General features: G+C 51.9%; 11 protein-coding genes across 11 annotated transcripts; 3 read left to right on the top strand and 8 right to left on the bottom strand.

Annotated features, from left to right (window-relative positions):
* Positions 1-793: 793 nt before the first annotated feature.
* On the top strand, positions 794-2,254 carry PG997_009088 (uncharacterized protein; the record flags this gene model as incomplete). The annotated part of the gene is made up of 7 exons (XM_066813403.1): positions 794-959; positions 1,034-1,053; positions 1,129-1,168; positions 1,223-1,293; positions 1,352-1,740; positions 1,788-1,889; positions 1,945-2,254. The coding sequence occupies 7 exons, from the start codon at positions 794-796 to the stop codon at positions 2,252-2,254; spliced, it is 1,098 nt and encodes a 365-aa protein (XP_066665365.1).
* Positions 2,255-3,105: 851 nt separating this feature from the next.
* On the top strand, positions 3,106-4,007 carry PG997_009087 (uncharacterized protein; the record flags this gene model as incomplete). The annotated part of the gene is made up of 2 exons (XM_066813402.1): positions 3,106-3,596; positions 3,668-4,007. 2 exons carry the CDS (start codon positions 3,106-3,108, stop codon positions 4,005-4,007), a joined length of 831 nt encoding a protein of 276 aa, XP_066665364.1.
* A 331-nt stretch (positions 4,008-4,338) lies between these two features.
* Positions 4,339-4,926, bottom strand: PG997_009086 (uncharacterized protein; the record flags this gene model as incomplete). The annotated part of the gene is made up of 1 exon (XM_066813401.1): positions 4,339-4,926. One exon carries the CDS (start codon positions 4,924-4,926, stop codon positions 4,339-4,341), a length of 588 nt encoding a protein of 195 aa, XP_066665363.1.
* A 1,303-nt stretch (positions 4,927-6,229) lies between these two features.
* Positions 6,230-6,772, bottom strand: PG997_009085 (uncharacterized protein; the record flags this gene model as incomplete). Its single annotated transcript, XM_066813400.1, has 1 exon — positions 6,230-6,772. One exon carries the CDS (start codon positions 6,770-6,772, stop codon positions 6,230-6,232), a length of 543 nt encoding a protein of 180 aa, XP_066665362.1.
* A 980-nt stretch (positions 6,773-7,752) lies between these two features.
* On the bottom strand, positions 7,753-9,073 carry PG997_009084 (uncharacterized protein; the record flags this gene model as incomplete). Its single annotated transcript, XM_066813399.1, has 3 exons — positions 7,753-7,766; positions 7,840-8,602; positions 8,657-9,073. The coding sequence occupies 3 exons, from the start codon at positions 9,071-9,073 to the stop codon at positions 7,753-7,755; spliced, it is 1,194 nt and encodes a 397-aa protein (XP_066665361.1).
* A 370-nt stretch (positions 9,074-9,443) lies between these two features.
* On the bottom strand, positions 9,444-10,050 carry PG997_009083 (uncharacterized protein; the record flags this gene model as incomplete). The annotated part of the gene is made up of 2 exons (XM_066813398.1): positions 9,444-9,714; positions 9,782-10,050. The coding sequence occupies 2 exons, from the start codon at positions 10,048-10,050 to the stop codon at positions 9,444-9,446; spliced, it is 540 nt and encodes a 179-aa protein (XP_066665360.1).
* A 1,479-nt stretch (positions 10,051-11,529) lies between these two features.
* On the bottom strand, positions 11,530-13,058 carry PG997_009082 (ankyrin repeat containing protein; the record flags this gene model as incomplete). Its single annotated transcript, XM_066813397.1, has 2 exons — positions 11,530-11,759; positions 11,807-13,058. 2 exons carry the CDS (start codon positions 13,056-13,058, stop codon positions 11,530-11,532), a joined length of 1,482 nt encoding a protein of 493 aa, XP_066665359.1.
* A 253-nt stretch (positions 13,059-13,311) lies between these two features.
* On the bottom strand, positions 13,312-13,957 carry PG997_009081 (uncharacterized protein; the record flags this gene model as incomplete). Its single annotated transcript, XM_066813396.1, has 3 exons — positions 13,312-13,511; positions 13,576-13,690; positions 13,802-13,957. 3 exons carry the CDS (start codon positions 13,955-13,957, stop codon positions 13,312-13,314), a joined length of 471 nt encoding a protein of 156 aa, XP_066665358.1.
* A 675-nt stretch (positions 13,958-14,632) lies between these two features.
* Positions 14,633-14,953, top strand: PG997_009080 (uncharacterized protein; the record flags this gene model as incomplete). The annotated part of the gene is made up of 1 exon (XM_066813395.1): positions 14,633-14,953. One exon carries the CDS (start codon positions 14,633-14,635, stop codon positions 14,951-14,953), a length of 321 nt encoding a protein of 106 aa, XP_066665357.1.
* Positions 14,954-15,184: 231 nt separating this feature from the next.
* On the bottom strand, positions 15,185-20,479 carry PG997_009079 (uncharacterized protein; the record flags this gene model as incomplete). The annotated part of the gene is made up of 10 exons (XM_066813394.1): positions 15,185-15,399; positions 15,458-15,654; positions 15,877-16,372; positions 16,592-16,950; positions 17,337-19,185; positions 19,262-19,432; positions 19,485-19,838; positions 19,898-19,907; positions 19,968-20,108; positions 20,171-20,479. The coding sequence occupies 10 exons, from the start codon at positions 20,477-20,479 to the stop codon at positions 15,185-15,187; spliced, it is 4,101 nt and encodes a 1,366-aa protein (XP_066665356.1).
* A 1,285-nt stretch (positions 20,480-21,764) lies between these two features.
* PG997_009078 (transmembrane BAX inhibitor motif-containing protein) lies at positions 21,765-22,712 on the bottom strand (the record flags this gene model as incomplete). The annotated part of the gene is made up of 2 exons (XM_066813393.1): positions 21,765-22,256; positions 22,359-22,712. The coding sequence occupies 2 exons, from the start codon at positions 22,710-22,712 to the stop codon at positions 21,765-21,767; spliced, it is 846 nt and encodes a 281-aa protein (XP_066665355.1).
* Between the last annotated feature and the right edge of the window lie 1,099 nt (positions 22,713-23,811).

The raw sequence follows: 23,811 nt of genomic DNA, 5'->3' as shown, positions 1-23,811 counted from the left end.
TAAATTCCGGGCCATCATGTCTCAATCCGAGAGGCAATCGATATCAATGATTTTATCTTTCAATGTGGAGGCTTAGACGCCATCCCTTTCCCAAGATCAGGCATGAACTGGTTACAGGTGTTCCCATAGAAATATGAATCGCGGTGAACAAATGAGCTGCATTTGCGGATGATGCGATCGCAGCTGAGGGGGCGCCTAAAGTGATCGTATGAGGGTGGGTTCCATTATGCAACATGAAGAGCGGCACATTTCCTCTCTTCTAAGCGCGGATTGAACCATACACTTTGCGACCCACGTGTATTTCCAGGGGATAGCATAGGTCACCCGATCCCATTCGTGAAGTGGTAGTTTTGCGGCACCAATGTAACCGTGTTGGTGATTTGGGGGCCGTCTGCTGCATCAGTACGGCCCGACCTCCACCATTCAGATCGACACTGATGTCCCTTTGTGTCTGCAAATCATCCGACCTGGCAGTCAAATCCCAACTCCTTGCCTCGATAGACGCGAACAGGTATCTCATTGCAACTTGTCTGCACGAAATGTATGCATGTTGGGTTCGTTGGCACTCTTCGTGCATTCGGCCCAACAGCCCAAAGTAACGCAATCATCTGTCTTCTGATATCAACCGTTCGCAGTCAATGCTTTAAGAATGATGCCCAGCCCCTACACGCGATATATGCTATTTCCTTTAGGCCAATGCCACTGTACCGGGATGCGATGATCGTATAAAAGGACAGCTCTCGGCCTGCATATCACGCTACTGACTCCTCGATTCACCACGCCCATCGCAAACATGGAGTCGCTGCCTCCACCGGGAGAAGTGACCGACGTCTTAAACCCTGAGTCTATTTCCTGGGCAGGACGCCTCTCTATTCATTTGACCCTGCCAATCATGGTCGTCGCATTCATCATGCGATCCATTGTTCGCTTCCGAGCACGCCAAATTGGTATAGATGCCTGTAAGCTTATGATTGTCAACGAACCTTTTCGTTTTCTATTTCTTGTTTCTTACAGACTAACACGGAAGCTATAGATCTTCTGATTCTTGGTGTTGTGCGTTATTCTAGACCACCATTACCTGGACACATTGATCGTATATACTATTACTGACTATGTGTCGCGTGAAAGATATCCGCTGCTTCTTTCTGCGGAATTCTCTTCCCAATCTGTGAGTTGTCGCGATGAACTGGCCAATAGAGACCTGAATGTCTAACCCGCGCAGTTGTCCAGGATGTCTGGGGGCGTCACCAATGGAACACTCCTCTTATCTCCATCAAACCATGGTTTTTCCAAGTAAGAATCGCTCTTGTCCATGCATCGAAGGGCTTTAAGCTGACGATGTACGAATCAGTATTCAGTGACAGCGGGATGCATCTACAACATCAGCGCCCTGTTCACCAAGACATCCCTTCTTGCCCTGTACTTTCAGGTGTTTCGGCCGTCGCGACTAGCGAGGTCTTTTATCTGGTTTGGAATAACTGTGATTTCGATCATGTATATCGCAGTGACAGTGGCCATGCTCGCGTACATGCTACCACGACCCGGCGATGGCGGTTGGGGATCTATGGCAAACACTCAGCGCATGGGTATCCCCTCCAGGATCATAGATTTGACCCAGGGGTTCTTCGGCGCATTCTCCGACATTTACGTCCTGGTAATCCCTATTGTCGTCGTCTCGGGCCTACAGGTACCGCTCAAAAAGAAGATCGGACTCACGGGCATCTTTCTGACAGGTCTCATGTAAGCCCACTGTTCTTTCCGGTCCTCTCGGAAGCTAACCTGGCAAGATCGTGCGGCTACTCTGTTGCAGGTGTGATCTTTCGATATCAGGCCCTCTACTTTGAAGTGGATGACCATAGATGGCTTTCGATCAAGTTTGAGGCCTTATGGTGCGATTATACCTACCCCTAAGTCCCCTATGCAGAGACTAACCTCTGCGAATAGCGTTGCTGAGGTGAACATCGGAATACTTTGCGCATGCATCCCAGTCTTCTTTGTGCTCTTCAAGCCAGCCATACGGAAAGCGGAGACCGTATTTGTTTACCTTAAGGGGCGATTGAGTCCGCGTGCTAATAAAGAGAACGCTGCCACTGACGTGACCGCATTGCCGCCTCCCGAAATTTTGAAGCAGGTCCCAAGCGGCACATTGAGTGGGCTGAAGTCATTCTTCCGCAAAGTTGGCCATACCCAGGACCGAGAGTCCGAGAAAACCGCAACTAGCGCTCAAATATCACAATGCACCGATCTCCAGTAAATTGACCTAGACTACCATGCTCAAATGAGATAGAGTGTCTAGATGGTCAACAACAAACCATTTGTTGTACACAGTAGTCTTGAATAGGACACCAATCAACGGTCAGATGTCATTGTCAAGTTGCTTCAATCGGGCATGCGGTATCGGGTATATTCGTACTTGGATGATGGAAATAATCTGGAGTACATTATTAATCCCACACAATTTACATTGCTTTGCCCACATTCCACGGGGTGCAGATGGCTTGTGCAGTTATAGCTGTGTAACTCCGAAAACAGGGAACTTGCCTCAGAGACCTGGTACACAAACGCAGGGCAGCTTCTTTTTTGGCGTGCAGTGTCTTCAATATATCGAGGCTATGTTGGTATTTTTCGCGAACTGTCTCTTCCCGCAAAGTGCCCCTTACAATGAAGCTCATACGATTGGCTGGCCCCGGGAGGAAATCGTTGCATTGGCCCAAAAGAGACCCAATATGTTATACGCAGCAGCACTTCAGTTGCATATGCTACTGTAGCATTCCTTGCTTCAGCCCGCATGTGAACTACCACGGTGAGTGCATATTGAGCTGCTATTGGCTAGATCGTACTAATGGGCTGGGTCTCCCTTGCATTTGGTTATGTTGACAGGGGCTCAGAGCTGTGCAAGCGGTTAGACAGCTACCAAATACTTACTGATCTCAACCCCTCAGCTGAGTTGCGGTCACTTTCACCTCAGTTCTGGGCATGTTTTAATCCAGTCGACCAGATCTACAAATACACGACAATACGTTTAGCAACTTTTAGTTCTCCCAAACCTCACACTCTCCACTTCTATCATCTCGCACATCAATCTCCTACAATCTTCCAATCGCAATGACGACCTCATCCACTGAGTTCAAGGGATATGACCAAGCCCAGTACTGGGTAGCTCCAGCGAGGAACTTCAGGTCTTCTGCGCGCTTGCACCTGCAGCACTTCCTCGTGCAGAACACGCTGGGCTATCTCCTGGAGCCAGCAGTCGAGAAGTCGCTCGCAGGCTCCCAAAAGCTGATAGTTGCCGATCTCGCCTGTGGCAATGGCGTATGGCTGACCGAGCTGCACTCCCGCCTTGCTAAGAACAACACTGTTGCCCAGTTGGACGGCTTCGACATCAATCCCGTCAACTTCCCCGACCCCGCCTTCCTCCCCGCGGGTGTGACTCTTAAGATGATCGACATCCTCGCGGAATCGATACCTGCTGAGCTCAAGGGGATTTACGATGTCGTCCACATCCGGGCGTTTGACAGTGTAATCCGCAACGCTGAAGCGCTAAAGCCGGTCCTCACCGTCGCATCGGAGCTCCTAAAGCCCGGCGGTTTCCTGCAGTGGGAAGAGATGCGCGGCGACAGCTGGATCATCGACTCGCCTTCCCCCAAACGTCCAAAGAGACCTGCAGCGCCATCTCGACCGTGCTGAAGGGCGCCCTCCGGGCCCAGGGGATCCAGAAGGACTGGGTCGACGTGCTGGACACGCATCTCGCCGCTTTCGGTTTCCGGAACACGCGGCTGCTCGTGCACGAGAAGCGGAAGCAGGACTTCAAGGGCTGGACCGAGGACTACTTGATGGTATGGGAGGAGGTCGCCGCTCTCTTCCCGCCCAAGGCCACCAGCCCCGATGCACCCATGACCCGCGAGACTTGGATAGATCTCTTTGCGAAAGGTGTCAAGGAAACGGAGCAGGGTGTCGTGGTACATCAGGGAAGAATTATGACGGCCATTGGGCAGAAGCCTCTGTAAACACACACGTCACATATAGATTACGAGCAGTATGGTTTGTCGTTTCTTTGATCGTGGATTTTACTTTTGGGACTGGTGCCAGGTTGAAGATGAGAAAAGAGTGTCAATTGTCGTAGCTATTAGATAGTGAGTTACCTGATTGCCAATACCATGTCTGTTGTTTAGATATCGATTACATGCCGCCCTGAGTTCTTTGGGGTAGAACACATGTGTAAACACCTTTGTTCCTTCTTCTAGACCCACTCGCCTTACCGTCTCACCTTGCCGTCGCTTTGCTATTGCTGTTACTCACGCCTGGTCCAGCAGCACCAGGGGGCGGGGCTGTGCTAACTTAATTCTTCTCGTCAAGGCGCCATCGGGATGGGGGTTGGCCCGGGTCACCTAAAGTCCCTTGCTCGACGATGACGCTCCGATCACTAAACAGCGCCATGGATGCGTCGTAACTGGGGTCAAACTGGTAGGGGTACCAGTGTATCCTAGCATCGGACCTGACAAGCTCGCGGAGGCGCTCCTTCAAACTCTTCTGGGTCTCGGTGGATGACACTACCTCCGCTTGTGAAGTATTGCTGATTGGGTCGCACGCCGTAACGTGGGCTTCCAGATCCTGCAATCCGTTGGCTTTCGGGGCCTCGACTTCATCTCTAAGCGCAGCATAATTCTCCTCTTCCATTAGTTCAGAGGTGTGAATCATGAATCTGTCGTACCCTTTCTCTCTAGGAGGACAAGTCTCGGGCGGGTATGTACCGCTAATAACGATACCGATGCAGGTGGCCAGGCTGCTAGTGTATAAGAACTTACCGTCACCTTCAAAAGCATGACTAGGGCCATCCTTGCTATCCATCTGCACATCGATATAGTCCTCGGGACGGGGGTATAACCCGTCCGGAGATAGAGGAATAAGTCCGTCTTGGCTAGCCATTTTGTTTGCTTTTTACTTGCTTTCTGGCTTGAAACTGAGTCTTGACAATAATCTATGGCTGGTGACTTTTATATGTCAAAGAATGAACAATATAGACACACTTGAAACAAGACAACAAAGGAGACAACCCCATTGTAAAAAGGACAAGCACAGACAAAGGAGTTAAAACAAATGACATCGGAAACTACAAGATTGAATATCAGGATTGCAGACTCTGCAGCCTGGTTTCCCTGATTGGCCGATGTCATCAGCGCGCTTCTATGAACCATCGTTTTCCCGGTGGTGGGGCGCGAGGAAGTACTTATACGTATCCAGACTTACGGCGTTTCTGTCGAGTATGTTGTTTCTTGCTTTCAAATTTTGCGCTTGAACGACCATGATATTATACGTCAGACCACTTGCAGACAGATCTACGTAGCCACGCGGAACTCTATTCAAATACACGCGGCCTGTCCAGGGTGCGAGTTTACACAGCCAGCAGTGCCTGGGGAGGACGATGAGCAAGGATGTTGTTGTGCAGGTAGCGACTTCCTACACTGGCATGATCCGGATTGCTCGCGAAGAAAACATATCCAAGGAGGCCTCTGAGCAGCCTGTGGCTGGTGAGAAAGACAGTCGGCTGCGAGAGGGACAAGCAAGTTTCACGAGAGGTATCACCACAGTCACTACGCTCGAAGGGAGACTGTTGTGTATCAACAAATAAAATCTACTATATTTATCCAGGCGTCTAAATCTTAACAAATGCTGCCCCTTTTAAACCGTCCCCTTCTCCCCTAAAACCCCCTGGAGGAGGCCATGGAGACCGACAGAGACGGCGCCGACCCCAATGATACGCGTAGACCACACGTGGTACCCGAGGGGGCGCTTGCCGGGCAGTCGATAATGGCTCACGGGTGCTGGCTACGTGAAACCCAAGGAGACGGGAAGGGCGACGGGTTTGAGAACTGATGCGAGATGCTTTTCATGAGATAACGAGGGGTAGATGCATTGACAATCAACGGGACGGATGCTCTGACACTAAATATGCTCATGAACTGCAGTGATATTAGATCGGCTGAACCAGCTTGCTCAAATGATCATGCAATGGGAGAAGAGTAATTAGAATAAATAAGTCTTCAATTCTCTCTATTTCGTATTTTTGATTTCCTTGTGTTTTATGAAACTGAAACGTCCCGCTGAGAGCCTGCCTTTGGTCCTTCCTTCACGCGTATACACCTCGCCATCCCTTTGGCATTGCTGTCGCTCCGCTTGGTCAAGTGGTACCAGCAGCCGCCGCTACATCAACTCATTGATCCTCGACAAGTCAGCGACGGGCCGGGACTCTCCAGGGCCCTCGTTCCACAATGACTGACCGGTCATTAAACATCGCCATAGATGAAAGAATAATAGTATTGTAGTTAAATTCGTAGGGATACCAGTGTATAGGGGCGACAGGCCCAACGAGCTTGCGGAGGCGTTTCTTCAAGCTCTTCTGGATTCTGATGGATCCCTCGTCCTCGGCATTGCACGCCGAGACGTGGGCTTCTAGGTCCTGCAGCCCCTGGTCCTTGGCATCCTCGACCGACCTTCGGAGCTCATCGTAATGATCCTTCCACCCATCCCCCTCGGAAATGAGGAGCATGAATCTGTTGAGCCGAATCGCGGAAGGGGAACATGGTCTATCGGGCGGGTACACTCCGCTGATGGCGATGGTGAGATAGGTGACCATGCCAGCGGCATACAGGAGGATACCGTTATGTTCAGAAGCGTGAATAGAATAGTAGTCTAACTCCGCTATGGTGTAGTCCTGTGCACTGGGGTCTCCGTTCGGACGTCGAGATATGAAGCCAGCAGCTTGGGTAGGCATTCTTTCGTCAGGTTGGGAAGGTGAAGTGTGGAATATCTGCTTCTTGAAATATATATGTCGTGTGTTCTAGGTTAGGGAAAGAAAAGAACACAACCCTTATCGCTGGATGGCGATTTTATAATCATCAGGATGGAACAAACTGACCATCAAAACAAATGACTTGCAGTGACGGAGAATACGAAACAACATGGAAACAAAACCACGGAGTAGAGACGAACACAACGGAGCTAGAGCACTGAGCATGGCTAAGTAAGCAGGACGGTGTCGGCATTACACATCACGTCTTCCATCTTTCCAGTCTCAATACTTACTTTGCCTCTTTATTTTTAACAAACAAATATTATTATTTTTTTCTTTTTTGTTTTCAACTTCGGGCCAACACTTGACGTCACTCGCTTGTCTAAAACGAAAACCGAACATAAACCCAACTGCAATTGGCAATCTATTAGAAATCCCGACGTCATCAGCGCGTTTCCGAGAGTCATTGCCATTCTAAAACCGGCGCTGGGGATAGAGGTATCGTATCTATGTTCACAAGGAATAATCGTTTCATCAGCTCGGTTGAATTAAAAGGACGCAGCAATAACGAGATTCTTGAGGGGCTTCTACGGTCGTGGAGTACAGCAAGTGCGTCGGCGGTCCTTCCCCGGTGTCTATAAACATCAGGAGACATATTGCAGTTGAATTGATTCTCTACGCGAAGCTGATATAGTCGAGTGGCCCTGAAGACCAGCAGGCAGATTACTTGCTATGTTTTCACTTTTTCGACTCATAGCGGCAGCTAGCATAGCAGAAGCAAGCGACTCCAAACAGAGCAAATACTCGACAGATGCGTGGACTCAAAGTGGAAACCGGCGGGTCTACGTGGATGCACGCAGACGAGACCTGATGACTGGACATTGCAAGGGGTCGGTCAGCACGACATCTTTCGACAATCTTTCAGTGGCGACGCATGCGATGAATTGCTCGACTGGGAACTACTATGAAGTGCAAGCTTAGATATCATCAGCGCGTGTGTTCACTCAACGTGTTATTTCTGATATATTTACCTTATGGTAACTACTTACTATATAAATCTTGCATCCACCTTTGATACTCCCGCGTAAGAGATCGGTCGCTTTCCCATTGGCGTATGCTCTCCCACCATACGGTCGGTGTTGGGCCTGTAATGTCCCAGTCCTGAAACCAAGGTCCCATGGCCCATGGGTAACGGTACCGATAAACGTCATGTCCTGAAACGAGCGGTTTCCATTTTTCAATGTAACCAAGCGCGTCGAAAAAGAAGTCGGGCTGGGGGAAGTAGTGTCGAGGGCATTCCTCATAAAATGAGCCACCAACACGTCTCTTGGCATCTCTACTAAAGGCAGAGAGCTCGGACCTAATCAAGCCCTTTTTCTCCAGAGGTGTACAATGGCTAACCTTGGTGGCGAATTGAATTCCCAAAGAGCTCAGATAGCGTAGAAACTCGGCTTTTTCATCGGGTGAAATCCAGTGGAGGCTTGACTCTGTATGGGCGCTTACTGCCTGCGCTTTGTGACAGACTTGTTGGGGGTGGTGTCCAAATGGTGGCGATTGTACAGGCTCCTTGTCGCGTGTGAAAGTACTTTCAGGTCGCTCGTCATTCAGCAGCCCAAGAAGGTTGTTACAGTATATGTTATATACAAACTGAATGGCCGGGAAGAAATTTGTTGCGCGCCTCTGCTCGAATTCGTGGCGATACTGCGATGAATCGGGATGGAGTGTGTGAATGCCGTGGTAGAATAGCCGACAGTACAGCTCGTACCCCAGCAGACCTGTTTGTACATACCAAGTCTCCTCAATACCTAGGTTCTTAGGCCTTGGTATAGTGTTGTAGCTGCTTGAACACTATATAGGAGTGTTTACTCTTTTAACCATGGCCTCCCAGTGTTGCTTCCGGATTTTCTCGGTAAGTAAGTCCACATCGTTGAATATGTCGGCTAAAACCGCCAAGGTCGGGAGATCCGAAGGCCATTCGTTAATGAAAGAGTACGGCATGGTTGGTTTCAAGTGATCCCACCTGAGCTGAATGTACTGCTCATACGCAATGGTGGACTTACATTTGCTTTCCATAAGGCGCAAATCTGCAATGGCGAGCGCCTCCAAAGGCCGGGGAACCACCGCTAGTTTCCTGGTTAAACGCTTGATGATGGTGGAACGATGCCGCTGGAATGTTCGGAAGACGGATGGCGAAGCGGCGATCAATGCGAGGATCTCCCGTGAGTGACACAGGCAGAGGATCTCCATATAGATCTCGTTGGGCAGGTCTTTGAGCTCTGCCATTTTGTCACCGGGTCACCCGAAGAACTAGAAGAGATGGAAGAAGGGTGAATGGAAGAGGTTTAATTTGTACTGCTAAGTCGAAGGTTTCTCCGTTAATGTACCTTGTGTGAAAGCCTGGGCCTAAATGGGATAAAGTTTGTGGGTAGTGAGATTGACAGCGAATTCGAAGATAGAAGAAGCAATTCGGTGACCAAAATTTACGAAGGATTGATGATGCATCAATGAATCAACCTAGTCGGTTCAGAAAACTAAGGCCCATACTTATATACTTTTAAATCAAGAGTTATTATCTCTTATCCTTTCGGTTCCCTCAAAGAACGTACAATTGGAAAAGTGGAGTCCCCCTAATGTGACACCAGCTGCTATTTCATCAAAGCGCATCCAAGCCTATCGTATCGTTGGACGTACATTGACCGGCATGTAAGACGGTATGCTCCGGGACCTTGTTGCCCACGGTGGGGATCTGCAAGATGATCGTCGAAGTGTATCCCGGAAACACCCCGCCGTGGCCGAGATGGCTGACGTCCGCGGTATCGGCGGCGAAGATGAGACCGTTGGGCAGGCCCCTCGTGGCGTACAGGTCGTCGCCCGGGTCGTCGGGAAGGGTGACGATGCCAAGCCCGCTGAGGGGGACGACCCATCTACGTAGAATGAACCATATTAGTCTCAAGTTTCCGAACTTGGTCGGGATAGGTGACAGGATCTTACTGGTTATAGGGAGCATGATGGTCCCCGCCGTCGAAGCCGGCCGAAGTCACCGTGTAGGTCATATTGGCCACGTCACCGAGAAACGAGCTGGCCGCGCCGACCAGGCCAGGCTGCGTGGTGATTTCGAGAGGGGCGCACAGGGCCCAGCACTCGAAGACTGAAGAGCCGGTGGCGTTGGCGGTGACGGCGGTGATGTTGAGACTGAGGGCTTGGACGGCTATGGGTAGTAGAGTTCCCAAGAAGAAGGTCGTCGCTTTGGTGAAAATCATTTTGCGATTTTGATAAATGTATTGGGTGCTGCTGGAAGGGTTTAGGAGATCGCGAATACGAAGAAGAGATGAGAGAATGAGCTGGGATTGGATTGATATCTTGAATATGCCTTGGTAGTCTGTGTTACTTGCTTCGCGGGATCGTTCTCAATTTATAGAAGTGTCGACCAAATTTGTTCAAGCAAATCCAACCCCCCAAACTGGATTCACAAGTTATCAACCCATCTGTAAGCCAACATCGCAGGGTTATACACCGCGTGATTCGCCGAGAGAATCCTACGTTGCTAATAATTGCCAGCCTTGCCGGTAATGTTCAGTCCACAAGACATGCCGTGATCAAAAATGCGGTCCCTATTGTCTGACATAATAAGGCTGGCAGGCCGCATGATGTTCATAGCCAGCCTTAGCCCCCGGCCCCCATGTCTTGGCCGGACGTCTGGGATTTTTCGGTGCAATATGAGCCTCACATCAGCCTGAGGCTTTTCTATACCCTAGCAGCCAGCAGAGAGCTTCTGACCGAAATCAAATAACCCGTCAATCTGTTAACGTAACGATGTGAGGATCGCATTGTTGGTGGTTTGTGGTGTGAGCTCAGCTGAGATGATTATCCCGCCTTCCTTCAGGCGGGATGTTGGCAAAATCCAAAATTCAAGTGCCCCCTCCCCCTCTGGGAGTTGCTGGTTACTCGAGAGCAGCTTTCATGGTCGTTATCTCGTTTATTCACTGCGGAGACCACTGGAAGCAACGTGGTAGTTGGTGCTGGCGAGATCATTGGTGGCAATGGGACATCATGGCCGCGCCAAATGTTAGCTCACTCGGCAACTGCCAGGATAGACAATTGCATTTTACCAACATCCCATCTTTGAAACTAGTCCGGACACCACCACCTCCCTCTTTCATCATCATTCAAACTCACCACCACGCTAGCAGCCATCGCATCGCGCTCACAATCCCGCGCAATCAACTCGCTTACCGAATTCCGAGACGCAATCACCGAGTCAGCCCGGCAATCTTAGGCAAATGGTCAACTTGACACGACTACCACAAGATGTCGCATGGGGTTCTCGGAAACCGTCATCCAAGCTTTGCGAGAGTTATGTCAAGACGGGATCCGAGAGGCGAGCGTGTAAGTGTCGCGACTAGACAAGAATATTTAAGCTAGGAGCAAGCTACTAATTACCTTATATTTAGACATACAAACCTTCGCGCCAAGTTTTTGCGCGACCATCCACTGGCATATCGCGATCTGCGCTGCCGAAGGGACCATGAGCGATACATTCGGTATGCAATGACGCAATTGGCAAAATGGGAGCAGTGGTCCCTATATCTGCAATGGTGGAGCGCGACATACCAGGAGTAAGGTTTGGGTTCTGTTTTGGGTTGGGTTCTTTTGGATTACTTGAGGTTGGAGCTTTGGAATTCTATATAGTTGGCGCCTTGTCAAACGCAGACAGGGAGCATCCACCTCGAGCCTACCTATCACATTACTTCGCCCTCACGCTTACGCCTGAACCAACCTGCTTTTAGGCGCGTGTTCTCAGGCCATTCGATCCAACGGATAGGCAAGCCGTACGTCGCAGGGTCAGCGTCGAAGCCATGCTGTCGCACAATATCCAACATCGATCCATATCCAAGATGCGATACCGTCGTAGCCAGCGATACCCCCGCCCGGATCGTCGCTCCGCGCTCCAGCAGCAGGTCTACCATCTCTGTATGTTCGAGCAAGAAGGCCCAGTGCATGGCATCGATGCCCAACCCGCATCCCGGCCCCCATCACTATGCGCTTCTAGCCTGGCCCCGTGCTCAATCAGCTTGCGCACGATCGACGCATGCCCACCCGAAGCCGCCATGCGAATCGGCACCGCTCCCCACAGCGCATGCCCCGTAAAGTCCGGGTCCGCACCCCGCTCCAGGAGCAAGTCCACGACTTCGTCTTGTCCGCAGCGACAGGCCCGCTCCAAGGCGGACTCGAGCTCCTCGCTGTTCTTCTCGTCTACCGGCACGCCCCGTTCGTCGAGGAGGTATGTCACCATACCCGCGTTCCCGCGCCCGGCGTGCGAGACGAGGTCGGCGTACCACGGAGTCCGCCCACTGCGCGGGCCCGGCGCCCAGGCGTTGCTGAGGTACTCGTAGACTTCCGGACTTAGAGTGGCTCGCCTGGCTTTGGGGATGGCTTTGCTGGCGTCGCTGCGCCAGTTGATGGATCCGTAGCCGCTGTCATTCGCTCCGTCGTTTCCGTTGGGTGAGGGGAAGACGAGCTTCATGATCTCCATGTCGCCTCGGACGGCGGCCCCGTAGACGGCGTACGGGTCGAAGCCTGAGCCGTACGATGGGTGAGTAAGGAACAGCTTCAACATGGCTATGTTCCCGGACTGGGCAGCGACTTGGATAGCGGGCGGGAGCAGGTTGTTGTGGTGCTTCGGACTATGACCTTCCGCCAGCAACGCGGTGGCCAGGGGCACCATGTCGAAAACCGCCGCCGCCGCCAGCAAGCTCAGGCGCGGCATCGGGGTGGGGAATCCCTGCAGCTTATCCAAGTCGGTAGCCTCCTCGCGCTTCCAGTTCTCGTACGGGCCGCCCGGCGCCTTCGTCCCGCTCTCCAGCGCGGACCAGCACAGGACGTCGACCACGTGGCGCAGATCCCACTCCGTCTCTGACATTTGCGCCTGAGCTTCGTCGACGATGGTCTGGGCCAGCTGCCGGATCTCGACGAACCGGCCGACGCTGGCGTCGCGCTCGCTCATGGCGCGGTGGACCAGGTAGTTGTGCCATAGCTTGGCGACGCCGTGGTCGTGGGTGTTGCACGTGTAGACCGGGCCCCTGCAGTGGCGGCGCCGCAGGTGTTCGTTGTCGAGGAGGCGGGACTCGAATAAGGCGGGGTAGTAAATAGCCTTGTCAAAGGTCTTGCAGACGAGGCGCAGTCTGAGGGTCCTCTTCAGACCACGAGAAAGAGCTGCTTGGACTAGGATGAGGTGCAGGATTTCTCCCGGAAGACTCAACAGTTCCATCGTCGGTTTGGCTAAGGATCCACTAGGAAAACCGAGAGCCTAGCGGTGAGATTCAAGCAGAAAGAGCTTTTCCTGCGTCAACATAGTTGGCAGTTCAGAATGGGTACGTCGGCAGAGGACTGAATGGTGCCGTTATCCTGGAAAGGGGTGACGTTGGTTGACAAAAGCTGTTTGATTGGCTGCGTGGGAGTGCTCGACCCAACAGTCCTCGGGCTATTTTACAGGGGGTCGGCGTTAGCTGGAAGCGGGGTTTTTAGTTGCATTGTCCCTCCTTCAGCGCCCGCCAAACAGCCTCGTCGTACTCGTCCATCCATTGAACAAATTCGTCGCCGGCCATTGCCCAACCCTTGATGCCGCCTTTCAATATGGCGCTTTCCATCTCTTTATCCCCCTTTTCATCAAGATAATCTTGAAACCAGCCGGCTGCCCGAGTTCCGCGCCCGCCGGAAGATCCTGCGTCATGTTTTCAATGGGTCTGAACCGATGAAGCGGTCGATCCAGCTGGGGTCAAACTCACCACAGTACCAGATGGCCTTCTTCACCCCCGCGTTCTTGAACAGCTTGTATAGCCGCGGGATCGTTGGATAGAGACTCTGCGCGGGCAGGTTGATCGATCCACGAATTGTGCCGCCCTGGAAAGTCCCATATTGTGATTAGGACACTAGCTGGAGGTTTTCCAACCCACCAGGTCTTCGCGACCCGGAAAGCGGGGGAAAGGGCAAAGGAAGAAGGGGGTTTCCTACCTCATGATCATTGCGTCGAAGGTCAATCAGGACGAATTCCTCCTCCTCCCCACGCTGTAGCATGCCGAGGACATCCTCTTTCGTAAGGGCACCAGGCGCTGTCGTCTTTGGTGCAGGGTATGCTGCGTGCCACGGGGCCTGCGCCAATGTGGCCATGATTGCGGAAGGTGGCTGTCAAGCAACTTGTATTGTATCCAAGCAACGGAGTTCTGGTGAAAGGCGTAGCTTAAGGCTTGGGGGTAGTACCCCGCGCAGCATTCCCATTGGCTGCTGATGGCCCTAGATGCGCTGACAAGTTCGGTAGAATCGGGTAGATCCCCCACCGCTACCCGTAGTTCCCGTGGCCAAGGCGGGCGACAGAAAAGGAGTTACGTAGGTACATACCTACCACGAATGTCAAATAACTGGCTGGCTTTATGGTGACTTTTTTTTGTTTGCCAGTGCAAAGGTAACCTCGGAATCGTGTTCTTCTGTCTACAGCATGTTGAGTATCATGATTTGGTGCCATCAAGTTACTGCGCATCCATTAATACTCAATGCAAGCCTCTCGCGGGACCACGCATCGGACGTGACAGAACCGGTAGCAGTGGCTGACCCCTGGTCACAATACAACCAAACGGCGAAACGCCACGCTGAATGCTCGCAGTAGGCTACCTATTTAATCCCGTCGCATTCCCCATCATCTTCGGTTGATCAACAAACCTCCAATCCATGCGCAGCGTGTTCAATCCGTTTTCAACAATACTGCGCACCTTCTCATCCCCTTTCGCGAGGGCCGGCTGCCCGGGTAGGTTTCCTGCTGGACGACGTGTAGCTTCCGGTCCGTCTTGTATGGCACCGTTTGCTACCTCTCGACCTCCGACGAGGTCCTTCCGAAAAACATGTGTCCCTACGGTCCGAACTGCCAACGTTTCAAAGGTCGTCACATCTCCCAGCGGCCAGGCGGGTTTCTTCCGTGGGCAACGTCTGCTACACCACAAGACATTCGACGAGGACGAGTCCGATGGGAGGGATAAATTTGGCGATGTTTCCTTCTTCGAACTCCTTCTATGGTTCTGCGCGCTAGCGTCGCTGTTACACGTTCCCTACTACGCGGACGCGGAATTGGTCGGAAACGTCTTGCTCGCCATCGATCCCGACGACCGGCCATGAGAACCCCACGATGCGAAATGCAGAAAGAACAATCAAGTTTGAAAAGCAAGGTCTCCCGACAGACCTCTCGGTGGTAATGGTATTGAAGGATGGGTTCAAGGTCTTCAACTATGATGGCAAACAGTTGATCTTGCGGAAGGAAGGGAGGAACCTAGTACACCCAAGGTCACCACCCGGTGATCATCTCGGCTATCACCCCCATCGGAGCTCATATTTCAGGATGCCGGACCTTCAAGCGGCAACACCATGTAAATCAATTCTTGGTGACAAACCCTCGGAAACTTCGTCCTCTCCGTGAGAACGAAGCCGCTGCTGCGAAGCTCCAACTCCTGCAAGGAAGATACCGGTGTGGCAGTGGCTCACAATGGTGATGACGATAGCAAGCATAAGACGGCAGCGCTCCGTGCTCTCATCTTCCTCGCCGGGCGCCTCCGCGGCCTCGTGGGCTTGGGCTCGCTACGTGAAAACTGGCTATCCCGCCACCTCGTGCACATCTACACGAACCGGGGGCCGGGTCGCCATTCTCACCGTGGATCTCGACATCGTGGGGCAGACATAGCTCGGCGACCGCCGTGCCGCCAACCCGTATTCGGACCCGGACCCGGACCCATAGTATCATGACGCGTGTGTCTTCGAGGCCATCGACGACATCTCCAGGCATGCGAGAATGAGTGGAAGCACGCTCTGGGGCCAGAATGAAGCTATTGCACCCAATTAAGATAAAATTGGAGAGTTGCTGCAGTAGACTACAGATCAAAACGAACTAGAGCTGAGGACCGTATGAGATATAGCGAGCTCAAGGAGGTGGCTCATCTTCCCAACTTCCTGAAAAAATCCTCTATTTACTTCAGTCCTTGGTGAAATTCGTCACTTCATATACTATTGGTGACGGTAGGCCTTCAAATTACTGTCCTGATACTCACTGTCTCCAACCGACCCTTCGACATTTCGTTACTTCGGACTCATCAGCTTCGCTGTCCCTCCCTTCTATCTGACGCTTCTTTCCCTTCGGGATAGCTCTTTGGTCTTTGGCAATAACCGCTGGAAAATGTCTGTCTGGCTCGTCCAGAATGCTGTATCGAAGCCGCTGGTTCTTGTTGAGGACGACTTGCAGCCGCTCCGTTCCCGTCTCTGGGATCTTGAAACTAGCATTGAGGTGTCCCAAGCTGTCCACGACGGGTAGAGATACGAGAGATTGCGTGGTTACTTCGCCACCACTCCACTGAGTGACCTCCAGTGAGTTTTTGGTTATTTGGTGGCGCTGAAATACCGCTTTCCCGTCGCTGCCCGTGTACTGCTGCATCTGCTGCGACTGTAGAGTACCGGTGCCCAGGCAGATTAGCGTGCCATGCCGTAAATCTTTCCCCGTCACGGCTACTTCGTTTTGCGCCTCTTTCGCCTTTCCCTTTTCGAGCGTTCCTTGAAGGGTTTTGTATATTTTCCACTGTGTGATTGAACGGACAAGCGGGTAATTACTGTCTATACAGTCAAGAATGAGGTTTCTTCCACAGCTTGAAAAGCTAAGGTTTCGTACTTGTCTCTGGCCAGGCAGCCTCGTTGATTTGCAGCCAGCTGGTCTGCGTCAGCATTTGGATTGCCATTCGAAATTATCGGGGCGTTGGGGGGGAAGAATCTTACCATTGCGAAAAGCCCAAAGAGATGTTTTAGAGTAGCAGACCTCGTGTGCTGCCAGTATAGGAAGTGTAGGATGCACAGTCCAGGATGCAAAACTTTCTTTGAAGCTGCAGGTCCAACTTCTCAGGAGACGAATAGGCGGCCTGTTCGCGTTATCGAGCAAGGAAAGCTCAAATACTGCAAGACTTTTGGCGAAATCCTCTTTCGGAAGGTATATGTCCCTTGGGCTGTTGTCCCAGTAAAGCAAGTACTGGCCCTGTCCTCCGAACTCGAATCCGTAGTTGTAGTCATAGTCGTGGGGGATCCGCATCGTCAAATCGGGTACTTGACCGGCCTGTTCGGGTGACCATATAGATGCCAACCTAGTACTGAAATCGAGCGGGACGACAAAAGAGTGAGTATCCAGATTACTCAGTGAGTCATCAACCTGACAAATCTTGTACACCGTCCGCATAATCACGAATGTGTTTAAGTCGTGACGGGATATAAGCATTGGAAAACCAAGCTGAAATCCGATACAGCAGTGTTTCACCTGCAGCCAGACCTCCGTCTCATCCAACTGGAAACTGTATTCATGGACAAACTGCGGAGATTCAGATGAAGTGTCCCACAGCTGATATCGTGCGGTCCACCCACGGCAAGATCTGCGCGTTACGGTCACATCTAAACAGGAGTGCTCGAAGTTTCTGTGAACCTTGTGTTAGTGCATATCCCCGGCTCGTTGTTCCGGGGATTTATGTTCGCTCACCTGGAAGGCCAGATGGTCAGCTTGGCTAGGAACGACTGTGCCAGGTCAGATGTTGAGACGGTAGCTAATGGCTTGGTGCTTTGTGATGAGTCGAAAGGGATGTCAAGTCCAATGTGCCACACTGTGGTGGCTGTCGTCTTTCTAAAGAACGTGCTGGAAACAAAGGCCGTGGTATCGTTCCAAATGTGATGAGGTGCTGCTTGAAGATCCTCTCCCCACTTCTCTTCGAGTGTTTCTAAGTCTCGAGAGAGCCTGGTAAGTGAGTCGCAAAAGGTTGTTGTGGAATCAGGACACCCTCCTTGCCCCACGAGGGTCGGTACAGACCGTCGGAGGATTTCATGTTGCCTCGCATTGGTTTCGGGACCTCCTAGGAGGTACAGCAACTCGATCCAGCTGTTCACATTGAGCTGCGAGTCCAGGAATTGCCGGAAAACCCGTTCAAAAGCAGAGGTGTTGCCCTCAAAGCTCGAGTGGCCACAGCTCTGATGTACTTTGGCATCTCTGAGATGGGCTGTCCAATATGCACTAGCATAGGCAGCGAAACGATACTTCTGCGACACGATATCTCGACTTGCGCTTTCTAATATGTTGCCGGATAAGGGTTTCGCCGGCACAAATTGCAGTAAGTACCGCAAGCAAGCACTGCTGAGTTCCATTTCCGTTTCCGACCTGCATAGTTGGAAGTACTGTTTCACCGATAGCTGCATGTGATCTATACCCACGCAGTCTGGGGAGTGCAGCCGGGTCAGGAAGAACTCGGAAGTAGTGCTGTGAATGAAACGGTAATACCGATGAGAGCCTGTGGAGTCGAGCTCGACCAGGCTCGAGCAGGCCACAAGTATCGCTTCGCTGAAAGCCATGGAATCTTCATTCAATATGTCGTGCGACTCATTGCTAGGGATAAGGCTTGTCGGATCGCTAGATGTGAAGTAAAATGTGGCCGACAAGAACGTATGGAGCTCAGGCGGATCGAGATAAGGCTTCTTGGAAAATAACAGCCACATGAACATTTGGCGTGCCAATTGCCGTGGATAGGTTGGCATCGCCCATATAAGACCAAGTATACGGCAGTAGATCTGATCAAGACTTTCTGGGTAGCGCAGGCTACGGATTGCTCGTAGTCGAACTGCGGATGCAAGATGCGGCGGAGCCAGGACTGGAGACCGAAGGTAAGAGAACATAAGCCGAACCCACAGGAACATCCCATCGGCCCCTATAAGAAGAGTGTCGCAAAGTTCTTGTAACAACGTAGAGTCCATGGCTGGCAGATAGCCATTGTCGCAGAGATTCTGTAAGCCATCATGACAATGTCGCTCCATGTCTCCCGAGACCATTGCTGAAGTCATGTGAAGAGACTGGATGGGTACATCGGTAGAGAGGTTCGATAAACCCCAAACACTGGGTCGACTCAATACAAGTAGTTTGGCTCCAGAAGTGACGATGCCGTCAAAGAGTATTTGTAACTCCCCGCGTAGTGCTTGATCGTGCTCCTCATACCTGTTGTCTGGTTCGCATTCGTCGACGGCATCAATGACAGTGTAGACGTTGGGTAGCCGTCCGAGGATAATGAAGAAGAGGTCTCGTATGGTCAATGGAGACCCCCGAACCTGGCCTTGTTGACGACGCGAGAGAGCATAGTCAGCAGAGGCTACTACTGCTTTGGAGTCAACGCGACTGTCGATCAGCTGAGCCAGTAACGCTCTGTACATTTGATCCATTGAGTTGAGTCCCTCCCTCGAGTTATAGAAGAAGTATAACACTGTCCGTACCTCTTCTCCTTTGCTGGCCGACCCGCTCAGATGATCGACAATGTTGCTGGCCAGGATGGATTTACCACACCCTGGCTTGCCTGCAGTCACTGTCAGTGAGAACCACGGCTTCTGGAAGTAGAGCGAAATCAGGTATTCACTCTTGAGAATAGTTACCCTTTATCCACAGCATCGGCGTTTCCGAAGCCAAAATTTGCCACGTAGAAAACTGGTGGGACGAGAATAGCCACGTTCCAGACGCTGGATCCCGAAGCGAGTGCGCACGTTCGTATTCCTGTATGAATTCCGGAGGCTGAAGGAAACTCATGATTTCGTTTCTTAGAGGGCCTTCCAAATATTAGTACGTTTTGCCATTGGGTGAAGCCATTTGCGGGCGTACCTGCACCGGCTTGCGATTGATCGCGGTCCTTTTGTAGCATTTTGCTGTAGATGCTTTGGTTCTCAACGAGTCGCTCCTCGATCCTCTTTAGCTTCTTGCATAAATCGAGCACATCTAGCTTAGTATTGTCAGCTGTGGCAGCTTGAAGCTCGGAGGTGTCCAAAAGAGATTGAACGTCGCGTCCATAACCTGCCAAAGCTTCGCCGTTTTTGACCGTCTGCCGGAGACAGAGGATGTTGACTTCGTCGCGGACGATATCCCTATGGTGCACGAATCTTTTCTTGATGTTCTCTAATTTCGCCGTGAAAGGCTGCCACATCAGTTCAGCGATTACTACTGGAGTTCGCCTTATAGCTGGGTCAAAAGTCAGTGGACCAAGCGAGTTAGATGCGACAAGAACTTCCAAGACTTACTCCCATCTTTCTTCGTAAAAACTAGTGCGACTGAGCATAGCAAATGGAAGAGATCCTTATAAAAATGTACCAAAGTTGACCGTAATCGCGGTGAGACGAACCCCTTATCGCCAAGCAGCATAGCTAGGTCACCGAATCGTGGGATCAAGGGTTCGATTTCGTTTAGCATGTCAGCTAGCATCTCGAAGAACGAAGAGAAATTGCCAGCCATCTTTCGACAAACCAGTGTCAGCTTCAAGCACTCCCCGAAATATTCTGTAGCTCCATAATTACCTGCAGTACGAAGCGAAATGCACCCCAAACTATGGCTGCCACTTCGGGGTGGGAGGATACGACTGTGCCGATCACGTCAACGTAGGGCCTCAAGGCTTCGGTGAAGCCCCGGATCTTGGAGAGCACTTTGGCCCATCGCTCCTTTTTGAAACGCTGAGAGAATGGCTTGATAGAGTCCAGTAGCTGTTCTGGTGAGGCTTGGTTGCAAAGCGCCGAGAACTGGCTGCGTTCAGCCGCGGAGAGTGTGTCGAGGAAACCCTCTTTGGCAGCCTGGAACTCAGCACTGGGCTGGTCAGGGGGTTGCGCCATCGAACTTCGATTGTGCTCACCTATCTGGCGAGCCCCGAACTTCGGACTGCAAACTCTCGGCGAGAGATGTCGTTTCAAGTCAATGAATTCGAATGAGCTCCCAGGCAATGGGGAAATAAGCCAATAAGTAATCAGAGCCATTGCAACAACTGGGCGGCTTAGCCCACAAGTATGCCTAAAGTACCAAGGCAGATTCAATGCCCAGTTCCCAGACAGTTCCCGCCCAGTTCTAAACTGCAGCATCACTGTGAAACAAGTCAACGAGGGCTGTCAACGAATCAATGTGCCTGTAGATGCATTAGGCTTATGCTGTACCACCTCAACCAGCACGGGCGGATTTGGCCCTCACTGAACGAAGCGGCCTGGGCCTCTTGGCTGCTACATAATATGCTGGTTGGTTCATCGAGATCACGTATCAATTTGCCTCTCAACCCACCACTCGGTCATACTCGCACCCCTTTATTGGCCATGGACTATCTGTAGATTACCACCCAGCACCCCACGACTGCGCCCCAGGATCCCAGTCAGCCCATACTCGCGGCAATTCGAAGAACTTCGCGCTGCCTTGATCTGCCCCTCCTGCCGCTTCACAGCCCCCTGGCCGGGACTTAGGTTGCACTATTGCATCGGGTCTTTGGCTGCGCCGTCATCGATCTGCGAGATTTTGCGATTGGTGAGCAGGTTGGGCGAGCCCGAACGCATCCAGCATGGAGAGAGGGCCGACGTGTACCCCAGGCTGCGCTTAGCTGCGGTGCCGATCTGATGTAACACACGAAGCAACGTAAGGGGCTGACGGCAGAGTAAGGTACTGCCTATTTAGACAAGCGGGTTCCCTATTAGAATGCCATCGAGGGTATTAGGGACAGCCAGAATACATAGGCAAGTACCATCACCATAAGAACCGACGCATGTCAGTGGGAGCAACTTCGATCAGAGTTGAGATGAGGAGACCAGTCTAACAAATATTTACATGAAGTACCAGTGAATCAGCAAAGCGAATCATTCGGATAACCAGAGGACACTGCCTCACTCCTGGAATAAACATGTATGTATGTGTGTGTGCCGAACGCAAGCATGGCCGATCCCAAATCTCGGGGGCATAATAAACGAACCTCGCCCACCAACGAGAAGAACGAAACTCCCTTCTTCAGTTCTCAGTCCTCAGTTCCCAATCTTATATCGTAAGGTACCATAATAGCCTGGCTGTACGCAACTTTTCTCATTCTCTCTGTCTCCGTCTCCGCCTGCACCCCCGCATCCTTCAATACCACTCAGTCAGCTCATCCTAGTTATTCTGCTGGCTGTTCAGAATGCGCAAGATGGCGAGGAACAGGTTGATGATATCCAGGTACAGGCTGATGGCCGCCGCAATCTCCTCCTCGACATGGTGGTGGCGGAGCACGAGCTGGGTATCGACCAAGATGTACCCGGAGAAGATGAGGGCCGACAGCCCGCCGTAGATGAGCTCGCCCGTGCTGCTGTAGGGGAAGAAGGCGGCCATGAAGCCGAACAGTATGAGTCCCCAGAGCCCGCCGAAGAGGTACGGCATCCACGAGGTGAAGTCGTACTTGGTCTGGCACGCGAACAGCGTCAGGAAGACGAAGATGCCGCCCGTCAGGATTACGGCATTGAGCACGATCTGCGTCTTGTAGAAGGACACGATGACGGAGATGGAGTAGGCCTCGAGGACGGTGAAGCCGGACAGGAACAGCAGGTTCGTCGGGTACGACTTGCGCTTCCAGTAGGTGAGGAACATGAAGCCGATGGCGCCGAAGAGCTGAGAGGAGGTGGCATGTCAGCATTAAGTCGTCATTTGAAGCAGATCATCATGCGACAGAGGAAGGCTGTCGCAAAAGAAAGTTGCGTCTGGAGAACTTACAGATACGAAGACCAGCGCCGGATGGCTCTGGATCCAGGCCTTGTACCCATCACTGAAGAAGCTCAGCGAGCTGACAATGGCCGTCACGACCAGCTGCGCCGTGAGGATGGTGTAGACCTTGCGGATGAACTGGTTGCGGATATCGACCGTGGCCTCGGCGACGGAGCCGCCAAACTTGAAGTCGTCGGGGATGTCGTCGTCCTCGACGCCGGCGCCGCGGGGCGCACCACCGCCGAAGAGGGCGGCGTCATCGCGCGCGGAGTCGGCGGCCTGGTAGGAAGGAGGCGCTTGCGACCAGGTGCCCTCGTCGGGGTCCTGCGTGGGCGCGGCCTGGTATTTGGCGTTGGCTGCCATTTTTGGCCAAAGGTATTTGCTGGGCCGAGGTTCGAAGTCGATTGTCGTTACGTTATCAAAAGGTACTTGATTGGCGATTGATGGGAAATGGATACTCGATAGAGTGCTCGTGGTTGAACGACAAAGACAAACAGAATCGATGCAAATGACAAAATGCTGATGACAGCAATAGGCAGCCTCGATTTGATGGATGGAGGTGTGCAGAAGGGAAACGTAGGTTTATTAATCGCGGGGAGGTAGACAAGACAGGCAGCTAGCGAACAGAAGTGAAGCGCGAGGCGAGGCTGTGTCATGCGCCGTCATACATTGACCTTGTTGGGAGGTACCATGGGACATTGAGAAGCCAGTCTGCCAGTAATCTATCTCAATGCGGCCTGGTGGCCAAGGGTGTCCTGGCGTTTTCTGGAACCAGCTGTGGCGCAAAAGCCGCCTGGGTACGCTGGGCACGGAGGAATCCAGTTTCATTGGCGCGCCTTTGTTACGAGGTAATGCTCTTTGGAGGACATGCTCTACCCGTACTTTGGCTATCGGTGGTGCCATGCATCTTGAGCCTCGGCTGGTTGGCTGATTTCGAGAAGAGTCATAGATCTAGAGAGAATACCGTCTACTTCATGGATCGATGAGACTAATGCTCTCCATCATGTGCAACTGCTGCTGTTGGCAGAGTGTCACCCCCTACTTATCACTCTTCATCAACCCACCTTCAACAAGAAGCTGACACCAACACGCTCGTCGCAACCCCTCGCATCGGTTCATAGACTGATCTGAGAATATTGGAATATTTGCATTATAAGGCCACTAGTACTAGGAAAGTTCAAGGCGTGATCTTGACTGAAAAAGGGGTAGTAAAAACGAGAACAAGGTCAACATTTGCGCAAAGGCTACATTAAATAATCGGGGGACATTTCCTCCGCCATGGTGACCCTCTCGATGAACATGACGACTCTGCCCAACTTCGAGAGCTCCATGCTTGGCACATCTCCATAACGTCAGTCCCTTACGAGAACCAGCTTCCAATAACTTTGCTGCTCGAAAAACTTCGTATAGGCTATCATCATGCCCCATGTCTGTCGCGTGTACGTGACAGCGCCAAGGCCGA

Source organism: Apiospora hydei, assembly GCF_038363865.1.
Source record: "Apiospora hydei strain CBS 114990 chromosome Unknown utg000007l_segment0_segment0, whole genome shotgun sequence".
Lineage (NCBI taxonomy): Eukaryota > Fungi > Ascomycota > Sordariomycetes > Amphisphaeriales > Apiosporaceae > Apiospora > Apiospora hydei.
This window is presented reverse-complemented; position numbering and strand designations above follow the sequence as displayed.